The following is a 19,225-nucleotide window of genomic DNA, read 5'->3' as shown; positions in this document are numbered from 1 at the left end:
AAATCATATAGTTGCAGTGACTGAAGTGTCACAAAACCAAACTTTATTGGAATGGCTATGATTTTCCAAAGCAGGAAGGTCTAACTTAATTTCAGCTGACAACAATCAAAATATGAGCTGCATGATGAGAAATATCAATCTGAGTACATTCTGTATCTCAGACATTTGCCGTGTGCTGGTATGTTATCAATTTTGTCAACTATGGATTTCTCACACAATAGCCACATTTGAGAGTTACACAGTTACATCAATTTTCAATCACTTTGCATGTTAAAATGGAATACAATTTTACATGACAATATTCTGAATTTGTGCGAGATAATTCAAAAGACAGAATTGGGCCTGCAGAAAAATAATTAATTCTCATAATAAAAACTTTGACATCATTATTTGCTAAACTTAAAGAACCATCCGGAATGATGAGTAATTCTTTCCAGCTGTTCTGTAAATAATCCAAAGCTGTCGCATAATACTTGCCACATGAGCTGTGTCACAAGTTATCAGAAAACATGGAATACTGATGGAGATCAGAAACTAATCCTCATTTCAGTCTATGAAAATAAATGCCCAATAATTTGACAGTAAAAGTACAGCATATATATCAAGATAAAACCATTCTTTGAAGTCAGGACAATGTTTAAATTTTATGGTTGGTGCAAACAGCAGTTTCTACTCCAGCTATATTTCCAAGTGTTCTATTCTGCAGACATATGGAAAAAATTAGTTGTCTGATGTGTTATGCCAATTGTTGCAGGATCTGGTATATTTTATATGGTTTGAAAATTCAGTATGATTTTTTTCAAGTCAGTTAATCTTAGAAACATATCTAAATTAAATCCATGTGCACAACACAAAAAGCTATTCGTAAAGGATGGAAATTCTTTTAACCCTTACACAACAAATTGTGATAAATAATTAACTATTACAGTTTGTCTACACACTATTTGCTCACAACTACTTAATCCAGCCATACTTTTAATGGTATAATTACCATATTTTCAGTAGGCTATGGAAAATTATAAACATTTGAGATTCTATAGTTGCTGGAAACCCAGAGTAACACACACACACACACAACACAAACAATGCTGAAGGAACTCAGCAGGTCAGGCAGCACGTATGTAAAGGAATAAAGAGTTGACATTTTGGGCCGAGAGCCTTCATCAGGACTGGAAAGCAAAGGGGAAGAATCCAGAATAAGAAGGTGAGGAGGTGGGAAGGAGAATAAGCGAGAACGTGATAGGAAAAATAGGTGGACGGGAGAAAGGACTATGAATTGTGATGTTGGGACATGATAGGTGGAAAGGTAAAGATGAAAGATGAAGAAATCTGATAGGAGAGGATTATTAATCTAACTTTAGTTGACCAGTATATAATGAACAGAGTGCACAATTTCTATGAAGGTAAACAAGGCATCAGATTTTTTGCAAAATATTTTCCTGTTTATTGAAGCACCTAGTCATTATGGTTTCTTTCATTGCCTGGCTTGCCTTTTTGAGAGCATTTGTTCATAGCACATAGAGAAATAGTTGTTCAAGGATGAAGCATTTTGTTGCTCTACATCAGGGTTTCTCAACCAGAGTTCCATGAGGGGTCGCTAGGGGTCTCACAACAGATCGTGATTAAAAAAATTGTTTTTTGAACTTCTCAGGATGCTAGCACTGACAGTGGTGGGCAGTGACTGAGCAGACCCATTAGCAATCTCAGTCCAGTATGAGAGGGTGCAGTTGAACCATGTTTATTTGGTTGAGTCCAGTCTCAGTTTTTGATGCAAGACAGGGGAGGCTGTTGATAATTGATGAGTGCTGTATTGCACCGAGGGGGGGACAGCAGGATGATGGTGAGCACTACATTGCATACAGGGGAGGATGGTAGGCTGATGGTGAGTGCTGTATTGCACGGAGGGGAGGATGGTAGGCTGTTGAGGAGCGTGAAGTGCGTTTTTCAAGCATTGAATGAATTCGCCCAACTTGGGCTGTGACATCAGCCTCTCCGTCCCAAATTACCTCCCCCAACTTCTCCTTACATGTCACCAACTGAGTTATGGGAGTGAACAAACACCCAATTTAGTAGAAAATTGGAGGGAAATTTTCATTCTAAAGTCGATCCAGTGTGGCGATTTTTGAGGAGGAGGTGAGAGACAGAAGAGGAGGATTCTTTGCCTAGGTTAATAATGAAGAATTACAATCTTCTGAGTCATTTCACTGCACTAGTGCAACAACGGACACAAAAAAAGTCTGCCTTTACAATGAAAGCTACTTATCAATGGTTTTCCATGGACTGGTGATCCACGTTGTCCTGGTCTGTGGCAAACAACTTATAAAAGTAGCAGTGGCTCCAGCAAAACTGAAAAGACACTTAACTACAAATCACAACCATATGGCACATAAAAGTGGTGATTATCTTAAACTATTGAAATCTCAAAGCAAACAGATTAAAGCTTTTGAAAATAAAATCACAGTTAGTAAAAGGGTTCGGGAAGCAAGTTATTTAGTAGTTTTAAGACCAGTTCACTTGAAAATGTTTTTTAAAACTTGTGTGAAAACCTGGACAAAGCACACCAATCTCCTGCTATAGACAGATATCTGGTGGCTTAGCATAAGGACGAGTTCTCAACCAAGTGTTTGAGCTGAGAGGTGAATTTCAGGAGCACTTTCAAGAAAATAGTAGGCTTTGCTAAGTGCTTTGAAGATGAAGAATGGCTGCAGAAACTAGCCTACTTAACATTTTTCATCATATGAACCAGATGAAGAAGTCTCTGCAAGGCCCTGGAGAAAATGTTTTGAGTTCAAGTGACAAGATTCTTGGATTTAGAAGGAAACTAAACCTTTGGAAAAATCATGCTACAAAAAGAAACCTTGAACTGCGGCTTGGGCTTGAGAGAGAGGAAGGATATCAGAAGTCTCGAGTCTTAGTGAAAACCACCTGGAAGAACTGCAAAACAAAATTGAACAGTATTTTTCCTCCCTTTCAACATAAGCGTATGACTAGGTGAGGGACCCCTCCTATAAATCTACTGTTCATTCTGAGAACTTGACATTGAACGAAGAGGAAGAACTTTGTGACTAGTACTCTGACCATGCACTCAAGACTCTGGACAAGTTCTGGATTTCTGTGAAAGAAGAGCATCCTGCCATTCATAGGAAAGTCATGAACATTTTGCTGCAGTTTTCAACTTCTTACATATGTGAGCAAGCTTTTTCTTGTTTAACAAGCATCAAGAGCAAGGATAGAAATTGTCTCATTTCAGTTGAAGGTGAAATCCGTGTATGCTTGTCTCAAGTTTGACCCGGAATTGAGAAATTTATTATATTTGCCTCATGAGTTTTAAAAAATTAATGAAAGGAAAGAAAGAGATTAATTTCAAGAAAGATAAGCTAAGTTTAACTACCGTACCTATTTATTTTCCAAGAAAGGTTGGCTAAAAATTCATTTTCTACCCAAAAGAGCATTGACAATTAGTTTTGGATTATTATATCTACAACTTACTGATCACACTAATGTTCAATGGAGCTATAGATATAATTTTTATGTAGACCTAAGAATTCCCTGAGTCCTAAAAATTATTTCAAGGGCTCCTCCAGGGCAAAAAGGTTGAGAAGGACTGCTCTACGTAATCAACGAGCAAACACTGCACTGTGCAAAGGGGAACTCTGTGGAATCATTTTTTTCTTCTCCCCTTACTTTCACTTGAGAAGGTCATATGTCCAACTACATGCCAGAAAGTAAATAGGCTTATGGTAATCAACATCAAGCCACTCCACAAAATGTTTCTGGATCATTTTCACCTCTATTTACTGTGCAATTTCAGTCAGGCCTTTTGAATTTGCTTCCTTATCCAAATTGTCATCTGTGTAAGGTGAGTGGAGGAAGATTAGTGTCAGAGGTATGATTTTTACACAAAGAGTGGAATGCACTGCTGGGGTGGGTGATAGAGACTGATACAACAGGGACAGTTAAGAGGCTCTACGATTAAAGATTAGCTTTATTTGTCACGTGTACATTGAAACATATACAATCTGAGGATTGTGCTGGTGACAGCCCACAACTAAAGCGATGCTTCTGGTGCCAATGTCACATGCCTGCAAATCATTAATCCTAACTCTATGTCTTTGGAATGTGGGTGGAAACCAGAGCACCCGGAAAAAACTCACTCAGTCATGTGGAGAATGTGCAAACTCCTTACAGACAGTGGTAGGAATTGAACCCCGATCCCGATCAGTGATTTCTGACACTGTAAAGTGACTGTTCTAACTGCTATGTTACCGCGTGGCACAATAAGGAAACTACGATGTGAAAAATGGAGGGTTATGGGCTGTGTAGGCGGGGGGCATTAGATTGATCATGGAATGGGTTTATATAGGTTCACACAACATTGTGGGCTGAAGTACTAGTACTATGCTGTTCTGTTCTGTGTAGTTCCAGAAAGATTTTGCTCCAGAAATTGATCTGCGTGATTGGTTTCGCTGTACTCCACACTGTGGGCTCTTCATTAATTGCATCAATAACTGTCAGCTTCTTGAAAAAAAATTCCAAATAATTTCCTTTACTAACATGTTTGTAATAATAATTCCGATCAGTAACTCCTTTTAGCATGTGGAATTATTCCCTCACGAGTAAGTTGGATTTGCATTTTTTTATATATTAGTATTTTTGTATGCTTTTGCTAACAGGTCAAGATCTACTGATTTGGGTTTGATTAGATAATTATAAAAATCAAATGCACAGTTAGTAATTAACTGCTGGAAAGTTAATATAAAAAGTAATTTTCTTTGATCAAAATCTAAATCAATCTGAGGAAATAATGTTCTTCAATAATTTAATCTATTATTTTAAAAATTAATTATTAACATATTGAGGGCTAGGAAGGAAAGAAATAGGTCACTCACTATTTTAGATTCTGTTCTGCTCAAGATCAGTAGTTTAAAATTTAAAATTTTCTTTATAGGGCATTAATACACATGCAGTTTATTTCTTCCCTTCTTAAATGGCTAGCATGAGAAGGCATAGTTTTAAGGTGCTTGGAAGTAGATCCAGATGTCAGGGGTAAGTTTTTTTTATATAAACGCAGAGAGTGGTGACTGCATGGAATGGGCTGCCGGCAGCGGTAGTGGAGGCAGAAACGATAGGGTGTTTTAAGAGATTCCTGGATGGCTACATGGAGCTTAGAAAAATAGAGGGCTATGGGTAAAGCCTAGGTAGTTCTAAGGTAGGGACAGGTTCGGCACAGCTTTTTGGGCTGAAAGGCCTGTATTGTGTTGTAGGTTTTCTATGTTTCTAACTCACCTCAGTTCATTTGTTAGCTCTTCAATGGTGCAATTCTTTTCTTCAATGCCGTTCTGAGCCTTTTGAAATACATCTCGAAGCTCCTTAAACTGATTTAAAGTGTCTTGTAATTCTTTGTACATGTTCCTTAATTGACTGTCCATCTCCAGAGCTTTCTGCACTGAATTCCTACAGTCTGACTCTGTTTGGTGCAGATTTTCCTCCAGTTCATGAACTGTTGGGCATATTTCAAATTAAGTACATTTACATAAAGGCAAAAATAAAATTTTACTTTGTTACATTTAACTATTTAACATTATATAGCTGCATCTAAACAATATGCAATCTAATAAACTCTTCTTGGGCTTCCATCAAGAAGATGGCAGAGTTTGTCATCAAAACGTCGGTTGTAATCGATATCTGTACCCGGCTGGACGCCCAAGAAGAATTTATTTGTCATATACACCAGGAAAGCACTAGATCCTTTCTTCAAGATGCAATCTCTGCAAATTTAAAAGAAATATCAAAATACTTTACTAATGTAAATTTTCTAACATACTACTTCCAGTTGTATATAGCATAATGAAAAGAAACCCAATTATGAAAACAAATTGAAATTAAACATCAAAATATTTTTTTCACAATAGCTTTAGAGGGTATAAAACTGTTGTAAAACATTGTTAATTATCTTTGTACTGATGATTAATGATATTAGCTGTGTTTCCCAAGAAACTCAATTTTCAAAAAAATTTCTCCATGGCAAACAAAAAAAAAATTAGGTGCCTAAAATAAATATTAATTTGACATATACACACCCAGACAAAGTATTTAGTACCTTGTTTAGATTTCTTGTTCAGTTCTGTCTGTGCATTATGCAGAGTCTCTTCTAGCTGGTTAAGATAAACATCCTTGTTTGCAATATCTTGCCTTAGTTGAAAAAGTTCATTTTCCAATATGGTAACCTTATCCTTGTATTTTTCCATTTCTGTCTTTGTGTCTCTAATGAGTACAGTAAAATAAATGAATACTTGGAACAAAACTCATGAGTGATAAATAGTTAGTTCCCATGTACAAAATGTTTGAAGCTTCAGTGGATGTCCAATAATCTATAACTCAAGAAGCTAGCTTATTCTTAGCCATTCATATAATATTTTTTAAAAATTAACCAAAAGACCATCTTAACTATAAAGACAAAGCTCAGAATTTTTTCTTTAAGGAATTAAAAACATCTTCACATGGAAAATTAATTATACTTTATAAAAATAACTGTTAACAAAGTAATACTTTTTTTAAAATGTGCAATTGTATCCTAACTTTCACAACTTCCGAGTATTACATTACAACAAATAAAATACTTCTATTGTATACCCAAGTTTGCAATTTAAGGAAGCGTAGCAGCCAACTTTCCACAATGACAAGATTAACTTTTGTGAATTATGCAGGATAAATAATAACCAGGAAAACTGAGAACTTCTTGCTCCGTTTCTATTGTAGCACAGATCTTCAATTCGACAATTTAGGTATGGCTTTAATTCCTACTGTTAGCTAATTCTCCCATTATTGTTAGCATAGTTAGCTTGGCCTCCATCAGCCATCTGAGAGGCCTTGATTTGTTCAAGCAATACTTCCCTACATAACATCCAACAAGATACTGAGGATGCAAGCAACCCAGATGTTTAAACCTTTTCAGAAATGTTCCCACAGACCGCCAATGAAATTTACACCTCCTCTTTAAGACTTGCAGGTTTGATTTCAGGAGAATGCCCAACAGATTTTAAAGCATCTCACATGCTGCACTGACAATAATTAGGCATAATTAGGGCTCCAGTGAAATTTAATCATGCCTTATGCCACAAACAAAAAATCTCATTTTCAATAAAGCATTTATCCCTTCAGATGCTGTCTGAATCATAAGCATTTTCACAATTTACGCTTATAGCCAAACTGTCATCTTGTGATGAAATGGAGTTCACAAAGAACATGACTAAAGTTGTACCCAATTCAATTCCAGCAGGACTCTGACCTCTGGACTCTTATGCTAGATTCAATCACAGGGTCCTAATTAATAAAGTTGTGAACTGCAATTTCAACCAAAATTTTTACTCATGAACATTTATTTTAAAATTTAACCATGCTGATTCAACAATGCTGAAAAAGTGATAAAGAAATGAACAACATTTTTATCATCTTCTGCACAAGACTTACTTCAGAGCACTACAAAGTTCAGACACCTGCTGATGTTTGGAATCCTGTTCTCCATAGGCCTTGAAAAGCTTGTCTTCTGCTTTGGTCAGCTCATCTGTAAATGTTATCTTCTGTTTCAATAACTCTTGCTCCAGTTTAGAAACCTATTACAGAAATATAAATGTCCTTTAGTACAATATTATCCCAGAGAGATGCTTCATTAAACAGGTGTCCTTATAAAGAATAGTTGTATACAATCACCTCTCCCTGTAGATCTGCCTGGTGGTCTTCTAAGTCTCCAATCCTAGCTGTCCCTTGCTGTAACATTTGTTGGTAGTGCTGCAGTGTCTGCTGCTGTTGAATATTCTGCTCATTTGCTTCCTTTAAGTTGTGTGCAGACACCTTCAGTTCTTTCTGGAGGCAATGTACCTTCAAGACAAAGATCAGGAAAACTCTACTGCCTCTTGAAGTTTTCATACACTGGTCCTGTTCAACACTTAATGAAACTTTATGGTACCCCAAAAGTTAATTACTTCATGTAGAAGCCACTATTTAAGATTTATATGGTTTCTGTAATTTTGCACCCTAAGTACTCAGTAGCCACTTTATTAGGTACCTCCTGTATGGTCATGGTCTTCTGCTGCTGTAGCCCATCCACTTGAAGTTTCAATGTGTTGTGCATTCAGAGATGCTCTTCTGCATACCACTGTAGTAATGCATGGTTATTTGAATTACTGTCAGCTTCCTGTTGGTTTGAAATAGTCTGATTCACACTCACCCACAGAACTGCTGATCACTGGATATTTTTTGTTTACCTCACCATTCTCTGCAAACTCTAGAGGTTAATGTGCACTAAAATCCCAGGAGATCAGCAGTTTCTGAGATACTCAAACCACACCATCTGACACCAACAGTCGTTCCATGGTTAAAGTCATTTTGATCACATTTCTTCCTGATTCTGATGTCTGAACAACTGAACTCCTTGATCTTGTCTGCATGCATGCAGTGCATACACTGAGTTGTTATCACATGGTTGGCTGATTAGATATTTGCATTAATGAGGTGTACAGGTATAGTACCTAAGAAAAAGGCCACTGAGTGTATATTACCTCATATTTTCCCAGAATTATCTATAGCATTTATCTATCCTCTTGCTTGCTTCCTCCCTTATCACCTGTTTTACAATTAGTTTGTCAGATGCCTCATTTACCACCAAAAATTTAGTCAATACTGATTACTGAATCCAGAATGGCTACATTGAATGAGTATTCCACTGTCGTTAAATATGACAGTGGTGGTGAAGAGGTTGGTAAAAAGTCGCAACTATGTAAGGGTTTATGTCTCTATGACGCAACTATGTAACTATGTATGACTCTATGTAAATCATAGAGTCATAGAAAAGTACAGCACAGAAACAGGCCCTTTGGCCCATTTAGTTTGTGCCAAGCCATTTAAACTGCCTACTCCCAGTGATCTGCACTGGGACCATAGGCCTCCATTCCCCTACCATTTAGGTGTCTATCCAAGCTTCTCTTAAACATTGCAATCGAGCTGGCATGCACATGATCATGTAAAGGCAGAAGAGATTTAGCTTAATTTGATGTCATGTTTGGTGCAGATATCGAGGGTTGAAGGGTCTGTCCCTGTGCTGTACTTTTCTGTGTTCTAAATCAAGTATTAATAGCATTTGTGTTTACATGTTTCTTCAGATTTGCAGAAAGCAATCAAACACCTAGGTCACAGATGTCTACAAACATGAATAAATGATACTCATAAGAAATAACAATAAATATGATTTGAATCACTTATATACCTATTTTACTCTCTTCTTCTGCCCTTTCCAACCCAAGCCTGCAGTTAAATACATTTCTTTCAAAAGATTCATTGCATCATTTTCCAACATTGCCAAATTTAATGATCTAGAAAAAGATGTGCATTGTCTTCTTGGCAAGAAATCAGTTGGGTAAGACAAATAAAAGGAGAGAAAAGCTCATTTAAGAAGCTTTGAATATTTAAGTGGATATTATAAATGGTTATAGACTATAACTTGTCTGTTCTTAAAGACGACACTTTAGAGAAACTGTGCATTCTTTTGTACAAGTGTTATTTTGTATTATTTTTTCAATTACTACAATGAGGAAAAATGCCAGTGTAAGAGAATTTTAAAAAAATTTGATATTTGGTTTGTCGATTGCAAGGAAGACAATAGCTAAAATAGCTGTTAGCTAAAAGAATGCTTTATTCAGTAGTATGGTACAAGTTAAATTTACCTCTTCTGATTTTTTTCTCAACCTTTTCTCTTGTTGCTCCCTGTTTTTATCAACTTGCTGCAGTTGCATTTTTAGTTCCTCATTGCACTTCGCCAGTGCAGTTTCCAGTTCTTTAACCTGTATATATATATATACACAAAAAAACTGTACAACTGATAAAATATTTAAAACTTTCTATGAACTATTACTGGTCCCAGAAACAGAAATTGTCATAAAATGGTCACCAATTTGAAGATCTCACTTAGATTTAGACATATATTCTCAATAAATGAAAGAAGATACATTCTATAATACCAAGCTGCTAAATTATTATAAATTGAAATTTACAAACTTTGGTAGTTTCTTCTTCTACTTGAGTTTGCAAGGTTTTTAATGCTGCATCATGTCTTTCATTTTGCTGCTTTGATTCCTGCAAGCATGAATAACGTCAGAAAATAAATTAACATGCAAAAATGTCTTCAATAGAACTGACAGACTGATAAAAACTATATGCTTCTATGGTAAACTAATCTAGCCAAATACAAGAATATTATACTTTTATTTGGCATTGAGCAAGTATTTTTAATGTTTAATATAAATAAAGGTAAAATGAAGGGGATCATATTCACTCAGAGGGTAGTCTGAGTGTAAACAAGCTGCCAGCTGAAGGTGGATGTGGGGAATGGGGGGGGGGGGAAGAGGAGGAGGGGAGGGGTGGAGAGTGACTATAACAGTATTAGTATCTTTTGTTGACTCCTCCTTCAACTGAAAGATCATGTCTCTAATCATTCCTCTAATCTACATGAGTATTTCCATAACTTTCTGTTTTTAGTTTAAATTTACAACATCTACAAATATTGTGTTAGTACCACTGTTTAGTATGCCTGTTTATTGGCTTCGGGAGTTCACAATTTTGCCAACAGAGCTGCATTTAATTACTGAGTAGTTTTGGTCTTTGAACCACATTTTTACTCATGGAAACAAATAGAGTCCATTCTACCACCAACTGTTCTAATAACATTTTCCTTAGCAAGGCAGCTTTATTTATCTGCTTGTTTACTTATTATATATTTTTGATTTGTGGTACGTGGTCAAGACTTGTTATCTGAACACAAAAGTATTCCCATGACTTTGTTTTTACTTTAAAACCAAGGAAAAATGTAAACCATAATTACATTGTTAGGCCTAGACTCAGGTCAGAGTCTTAGAACACTACAGCACAGAAACAGGCCGTTAGCCCTGTGCTAAACCATTAATCAGTCTAGTCCCATCAACCTGCACCCGGACCATAGCTGTCCGTACTCCTTCTATCCAAATTTCTCTTAAGTGTTGTAATCGAACCTGCATTCACCACTTGAGCTGGCAGCATGTTCCACACTCTCACCAACTCCTGAGTGAAGATGTTGCTGCTCATGTTCCCCTTAAACATTTCACCCTTCACCCTTAACTTATGATCTCCAGATGTAGTCTCACCCAGCCTCAGTGGGAAAAGCCTGCTTGCATTTATTTATTGGGATACAACGTGGAATAGGCCCTTCCGGCCCTTTAAGCCACACCACCCAGCAATCCCCTGACTTAATCCAAGCCTAATCACAGGAGAATTTACAATGGCTGATTAACCTACCATCCAGTGTGTCTTTTTAAGGACCGTGGGGGGGAACTGGAGCACCCAGAGGGAACCCACGCAGTCATGGGTAGAACTTATAAACTCGTTACAGGCTGTGGTGGGAACTGTAACCGATCACTGGTACTGTAAAATATCGTGCTAACCACTAAGCTACCATGCTGCCATTTACCCTATCTCTACCCCTCATAATTTGGCAGATTTCTACCAAATCTCCCCTCAATCTTCTAACATACTTAACCTTTCCTTATAACTCAGGTCCTCAAGTCACAGCAACATCATTGTAAATTTTCTCTGTACTCCTTCAATCTTACTTACATCTTTCCTGTAAATCAGAATAGTAAATCAGATGATACTGATGTTCTTTTTCACCCCCATAATATAGTAACATGAAGTAAAGCTTACGGGAAAGGAGTTATTTTTATAATTCTCAAGGTTTATGATCAAATATATAGTTATTCATAAACGTGCAAATGCAAAGTCCAATCCACAGCAAAACCATTACTAGCTCTAGATAGATACTGTCTCACTAAGTGGGTAATATTGAGACCATGTAAGACTGATGGTTATCGATTTTCACTCAGCAAGTATATTAGGATAATGGATTAAAGTGGACAGATGTAATTTAATCGGGTTATGGAGAAGCTAAGTGATGAATGCTTTAATGTTTTCCAGTATTCCACAAACATAATGGGACAGGAAAGTACTAGCTGATCATTCCATTGGTGGCCACTGGAGAAAAGCTGTATCTCCAGGAATCATTTGAAAAATTTATGTACTTTCATAAAGGCAGGAAAACCCAGCAGTGAATGTCTTCAAGTAACATTTGTATAAGAAATACTAGCAACTCAATTTCATGAACATGCATAATTTTAACTTTAACAACATATCCACGAGCAAAGACTCATTTCAAATAAAAATGTAATTTTCTGACTTGCATCTAGCAATGCAGCTAGATGTTGTCAACATCACAATATTTCGAAAGCATTGATTTAGGCAAAAACCTTTTCATAGATTTAATACTTATCTAATCCCCAATAGATCTGAACAATTAAAAAAATACTTTTTTTTTTAAACTTGCCTGCCTGCTTTCTTCAAGTAGAAATTCCAATGATTGAATTCTGCTTTCCTTGGCATAGATGTCTTCCTGAAAAGTTGAGATTGTTTTCTTTTGTTTTATCATCTGTGCTTGTTCCTCTTCCAGTTCTCTTTTGAGCTAAAAGAAAAACAGCAAAGGGAAGAAAGAACTGGTAGGAATTGACTATAGACATAGCATTATGCTGGACCCTGAAGTGTACAAAACAAGAATACAATAATTATGGAGCCTTTAATCAAATTCCATCTTTAAGGACAAACCAAATCATTAATAATAGTGTAGAAGATGAATTCAAGGAGTATAAAAGAAATGTTTTTTTTTGGGAAAGGAATTTGAGAAACTAATAGAACAGCGGTTTCTAACCTTTCTTATGCCATGGATGACATTAACCAATGAGTCTGTGAACCCCAGGTTGGGATGCTCTGTAATACGGGAACGTAATATCCTAGATTTCGAATTGTGTAATAAGAAAGGGTCATTTGGGACCTGATGCTCGCTAGGAAATGATGATCAAATCATAACATTTATACAGATTTCAAAAGTGATTTATTTCAATTTGAAATCATAACTTAAATCTGAATAAAGCAAATTACTAAAGTCTGAGAACTGAGTTAGCCATGATAGATTGGGAGACTATATTAAAAGGAAAAACAGTAAACAATGGCTAACAAAACAAAAACATGATTTTTAGGTAATGCATATTCCTTTAAAGCATAACAAAAAGACAACAGGAAATGCCGTCTAGCCCTGCTAACAAGAAGTTAAGCAGGGCATTAATAAGAGATCAGAACAAATAGTTTGGGCTGAGTCAGGGGTTCAACTGAAATTAGTATCAGTAAAAAATTAGTGTTGTAGAAAGGACTGAAAGCCAATAAATACATATATCTGTTGGAAAGGGTCAGTAACTTTAACTGCCTTGACATTATCATTCTGAGGATCTGTCTTGGGTCCAGCACATAAGTACCATTACAAAAAAGGCACAGCAGCACCTCTGCTTTCTTATAAGTTTGCAAAGATTTGGCATGTTATCTAAAACGTTGTTAAGTTTCGATAGATATGTGGTGGAGAGTATACTAATTGCATCATAGCCTGGTATGCCCTTGAATGCAAAATCTTACAAAAATTAGTGAATACACTCCAGTCCATTATAGGAGAGGCCCTCCCCAACATTGAGCACATCAATAAGGAGCACTACCACAAGAAATCAGCATTCTCATCAAGGACCCACACCATCTAGGCCATGCTCTCTCCTCGCTGCTGCTATCGGGAAGGAGGTACAGGAGTCTTAGGTCCCAAACCACCAGACTCAGGGACAGTTATTACCCCTCAACAATCAGGATGTTGATCAAGAATTGATAACTTCACTGATTACACAACCTACAGACTCACTTTCAAGGATTTTACAACTCATATTCTAAATAATACTTACTATGTTTTTTTTCCTCTCTTTTTGGCATTTGCACGATTTGTTGTCTTTAGCATTTTGGTTGTTCAAGCCTCTTTGCTGTGTGCAGCTTTTCATTGATTCTATTGTGCTTCTTTGTATTTGTTGTGAATTACCACAAGAAAATAATCTCAATGGAGTACATGATAACATGTATGTACTTCGATAATTAATTTGTTTTGAACTTTTACACTTTAAATACCTAGGACCTGATGACCAATGACGTAAAGCTTCAAAAGAGAGGACTATGGATATAATGATTGCAATGGCTGTCTTCTTCCAGAAATTCATACATTCTAGGACAGTTCCTTCAGTGGAAAGCAGCAAATATAATCCTGCATCGGAAAAAAGGAAGCAAGGAGAGAAAAACCAGGAACTATAGACCATTTAGCCTGGCAACAGTACTAGCAAATGGCTCAATCTGTTATTATGGAAGTGGAAACAGAGCACTTAAAAAATAATAACATTGAGCTGAGTCAATGAGGATTTTAAAAAAGTGAATTTGTCTTTGACAAGTCTTATGAATGTGTGCATTTTTAACTTTCAGAAGGCCTACAAATTTCCACACAAGAGGTTATGAACTAAGATTAGAGCATATATAATTGGAGATAATATACTGGTAGATTGGGGATTAGTTTACAATTAGAAAAAAAAACAAAATAAATCTTTTCAGGTTGGGAGTTTGAAATAAGTGAGGTGCTGCGGGCCAAGCTGTTCACAATTTACATCAGTGATAAAAATCTAAACACAAAATTTTGCGGTTGTGAAAGAACACATGGATGGTATGTTGTCTCCCAGGTGCCAGGGTCAGGGACGTCTCTGATCGGGTCGATGGCATTCTAAAGGGTGAGGCTAAGCAGCCATAAGTCTTGGTACATATTGACAGAAATAACACACTGTAGGTAGAAAAAGGGAGAAGGTCCTGAACAGAAATTAGATAGAAAGTTGAAAAGCGGAACCTCTGGGGTAGTAATCTCTGGATTGCTGCCTGTGCCACGCACCAGTGAGAGTTCGAGTAAGGTGATTTGGCAGACAAATGTGTGGCTGGTGAAGGGGGCAGGGCTTCAGAGTTCTGAATCATTAGGATCTCTTCTGAGAAATGCAAGACCTGTACAAAAGGGATGGGTTATACTTGAACCCAAGGGAGACAAATACACTTGCAAGCAGGTTTGTTGGAGCTGTTGGGTAGGGTTTAAACTAATTTGGCAAAGGGGGTGGAAACTGAAGCGATAGGGCTGAGGATGAGGCAGTTGGTATACAAGTCGATGTAGTGTGTGGCGAGACTGTGAGGAAGGACAGATGATAGAGCAAAATTGCAATCAGTGTGGAATGAGTTGCAATGTAACATGGGAACAAAATCAAAAAAGGGTGATGAATACAAGACTTAAGATGTTATATGGAGTAAGTAGCTGATCTTGCAGCACAGTTAAGAGATTGTCAGGTATGACGTTGTGGGCACTGAGTCATGGCTCAAAGAAGATTATAGTTGGGAGCTTAACATCCAAGGTTACACATTATATCAAAAGGACAGGGAGGTAGACAGAGGGGTGGGGTTGGTTAAAAAATAAAATCAAATGCTTAGAAAGAGGTGACATAGGATTGGAAGATATAGAATCCTTGTGGGTACAATTAAAAACCTGCAAAGATAAAAAGACCTTGATGTGAGTTATATACAGATCTCCAAACAGTAGCTAGGATATGAGGTAAAAATTACAATGGGAGATAGAAAAATCATGTAAAAAGGGCAGTGGTATGATAGTCATTGGAAATTTCAATATGTAGGTAGATTGGGAAAATCCAGTTGGTGCTGGATCACAAGCGAGAGAGTTTATAGAATGCCTATGGGATGGCTTTTTAGAGCACCTAGTCATTGAGCCACTAGGGGAATGGCTATTCTGGATTGGGTGTTATGTAATTAACCAGTAACTTGATTAGAGGAGATTAGATTTGATCACTCTTAGAAGAAAGTGATCATGATATTACTCACCCCACAACTTGAGAGGGATAAACTAAAGTCAGATGTATCAGTAAAAGGGATTACAGAGACAGCTGGCCAAAATTGATTGGAAGGGTCACTAGAAAGGATGACAACAGAACAGAAATGACTGGAGTTTCTGGGTGCAATTTGGAAGGTGCAGGATAGATGCATTCCAAAGAAGAAGTACCTTAAAGGCAGGATGACACAACCACAGCTGACAAGTCAAAGACAAGGATAGGTTCATGAGCTTAGAAAAATACAGGGCTATGGGTAAGCCTAGTAATTTCTAAGGTAGGCACATGTTTCAGCACAACATTGTAGGCCGCAGGGCCTGTATTGTGCTGTAGGTTTTCTATGTTTCTATGCTTCAAAGTCAACATACAAGCCAAAGAGAGGGCATATAATACAGCAAAAATTAATGGGACATTAGAGAATTGGGAAGCCTTTAAAAATCAATAGAAGGCAACTAAAAAGGTCATAAGGAGGGAAAGATGAAATGTGAAGTTAGGCTAGCCAATAATATCAGAGGATACCAAAAGTTATTTTCAAATATATAAAGAGTAAATGAGAGGGGTCAGTAGATCTTGGATCTCTGGAAAATGACATCAGAGAGTAGTAATGCAGGACAAGAAAATGGCATATGAACTGATTAAGTATTTTGTATTAGTCTTTACTGTGGAAGACACTAGTAGGCACATATGGACGACACATCTGGCTTTTGAAAGAGGTAACTAAAGAGATTGTGGTGGCATAAGTAATGTTCTTTCAAGAATTAATAGATCTGGCAGAGTTCCAGAGGACTGGAAAATTGCAAATGTCACTCCACTTTTCAAGAAGGGAGGGAAGCAGAACAAAAGGAAATTACTTAAAGGCCAGTTAGCCCAACCTCAGTGATTGGGAAGATGTTGGAACTGATTAAGGATGAGGTCTCTGGATAGTTGGAGGTACATGATAAATCAGGCCAATGTCAGCAAAGTTTCCTTAAGGAGAAATCTTGCTTGATAAATCTGTTGGCGTTCTTTGAAGAAATAGCAAACAGGATAAAGGAGAAGCAATTGATGCTGTGTACTTGGATTTTCAGAAGATCTTTGACAAGGTGCCACACGAGGCTGCTTAACAAGATAACAGGCCAAACTATTACAGGAAAGATACTAGCATGGATGAAGCAGTGGTTGATTGGCAGGAGGCAAAGAGTGAGAATGAACGGATGCTTTTCTGGTTGGCTGATGATGACTAGTGGTGTTTCACAGGGGTCTGTGTTGGGACCACTTCTTTTTACGTTATATGTCAATGCTTTAGATGATGGAATTGGTGGCTTTGCGGCCAAGTTTGCAGACAATACGAGTTTAGGTGGAGGGGTAGGTAGTGTTGAGGAAACAGGGAGGCTGCAGAAAGACTTAGACAGATTAGAAGAATGGGCAAAGACATGGCAAATAGACTATAGTGTAGGCAAATCTATGGCCATGCACTTTGGCGGAAGGAATAAAAGTGTTTACTATTTTCTAAGCAGGAAGAAAATTCAAAAATCTGAGGGGCAAAGGGGCTTGGGAGTCCTCGTACAGGATTCCGTGAAGGTTAACTTGCAGGCTAAGTCGGTAATGAGGAAGGCAAATGCGATGTTAGCATTCATTTCAAGAGGGCCAGAATATAAAAGGAAGAACGTAATACTGAGGCTTTATAAAGGTGGAGGTTGATAGGTTCTTGATTAGTCAGGGCATGAAAAGTTCAGGGGAAAACGAAATGGAAAAGGGAATGAAGTGTAATGTAACCAAGCTTCCAGATGATACTAAGCTGGTTGGCAGAGTTGAATACGAAGAAGCTACAAAAAGACTTTAGGAAAGCAAAACTGATTAAATGAAAGGGCAGATAGAATATAATGTGAAAAGGGTGAGGTCTTCCACTCGACTAGAAAAAGTAGAGATGTTTAGAGGTTGATTGGTATTGGTGTTCAGAGCGACTGGCATACTTAATCACGAATCTCTGAAGGTTAACTTCTAATTAGAGAAAACCATTAGGATGAAAAATAATAGTATTTTGGTCTTTAATGCTAGGGAAACTAGATGAAGAGTAGATAAATTTTGCTCCAATTATATTGGCCCCATGACATAGCATCTGGATTACTGTGTATAGGTGTGGTCTCCCTACCCAAGGTAGACTATTGAATATAAACTGGCAATTGCTAATGTTCATTCATAAGAACTTGAATCTTTCAACCTCAGCATCACTAATCCAAATGAGAATGTGCACCACCCCTTTCCTGAAGTCAATGACCAGCTCGATTGCTTTGATGACATTGAGGGAAAGGTTGATGTCATAACACCGTAGCTCTAGGCTCTCTACCTTCTTCTGTACTCCAACATCATTATTTCCACATTCGTGTTATCACCTGCAAACTTGCAGATGGAATTCGAGTGGAATCTGGCAACACAGCTCTGAGTAGGGGCTGTGGTCTCAGCTTTATGAGACAGAAGAATTGAGAATAATCGCAGTGGAGGTGTTACTAGTGATTCTTATTAGTTACTGTCTGTTGGTCAGGAAGTCAAGAATCCTGTTGCAAAGGGAGCTATTGAGTCCCAGGTTTAGGAATTTGGAACAGTTTGTTTGAAATTAGAGTACTGAAGGAGCTGTAGACAATAAACAATATTTTAACATAGGTGTCTTTACTGTCCAGATGCTCCAGAGACAAATGTAGGTTAAGGGAGATGGATTCAGCCAGAGACCTATTTCTGTGGTAAGCAAATTGCAGTGGGACAAGATTGCTTCGAAGGCTAGAGTTACCGTGTGCCATAACCAACCTCTTGAAGCATTTAGAAACATAGAAATCTATAGCGCATTACAGGCCCTTCAGCCTACAATGTGATGCCAGCCATGTAACCTACTCTAGCAACTGCCTAGAATTTCCCTACTGCATATCCTTCTAATTTTCTAAGCTCCATATACCTGAGGACTCTTAAAAGACCCTATCGAATCCCCCTCTACCACCTTCACTGGCAGTTCATTCCATGCACCCACCACTCTGTGTGAAAAACTTACTTCTGACATCCCCCTTCTACCTACTTCCAAGCACCTTAAAACTGTACTCCCTTGTGTTAGCCATTTCAGCTGTGGGGAAAAAGCCTTTGGCTATCCACACAATCAATACTTCTCATCATCTTATACACCTCTATCAGGTCACCTCTCATCCTCCATCGCACCAAGGAGAGAAGGCCAAGTTCACTCGACCCATTTTCATAAGGCTTGCTCTTCAATCCAGGCAACATCCTTGTAAATCTCCTCTGCATTCTCTCTATAGTATCCACATCCTTCCTGTAATGAGGTGACCAGAACTGAGCACAGTACTCCAAGTGGGGTCTAACTAAGGTCTTATATAGCTCAGAATCAGGTT

At 37.6% G+C, this 19,225-nt stretch overlaps 1 protein-coding gene across 4 annotated transcripts in view; it reads right to left on the bottom strand.

Moving 5' to 3' along the window:
* Positions 1 to 19,225, bottom strand: part of ccdc18 (coiled-coil domain containing 18) — a 131,705-nt gene that overhangs the window by 32,071 nt on the left and 80,409 nt on the right. For all 4 annotated transcript variants that reach the window (XM_073062694.1, XM_073062696.1, XM_073062695.1 and 1 more), the window contains 7 exons: positions 12,404 to 12,538; positions 10,051 to 10,128; positions 9,720 to 9,836; positions 7,711 to 7,878; positions 7,471 to 7,613; positions 6,101 to 6,264; positions 5,287 to 5,500 (listed from right to left, as the gene is read on the bottom strand). In XM_073062694.1, coding sequence (XP_072918795.1) covers positions 5,287 to 5,500; positions 6,101 to 6,264; positions 7,471 to 7,613; positions 7,711 to 7,878; positions 9,720 to 9,836; positions 10,051 to 10,128; positions 12,404 to 12,538 — 1,019 coding nt within the window. The remainder of the gene's footprint in view (positions 1 to 5,286; positions 5,501 to 6,100; positions 6,265 to 7,470; positions 7,614 to 7,710; positions 7,879 to 9,719; positions 9,837 to 10,050; positions 10,129 to 12,403; positions 12,539 to 19,225) is intronic.

Source organism: Hemitrygon akajei, chromosome 12 (assembly GCF_048418815.1).
Source record: "Hemitrygon akajei chromosome 12, sHemAka1.3, whole genome shotgun sequence".
NCBI classification, from domain to species: domain Eukaryota; kingdom Metazoa; phylum Chordata; class Chondrichthyes; order Myliobatiformes; family Dasyatidae; genus Hemitrygon; species Hemitrygon akajei.
The sequence above is the reverse complement of the archived record's forward strand: the minus strand, read 5'-3'. Positions and strand labels throughout refer to the sequence as shown.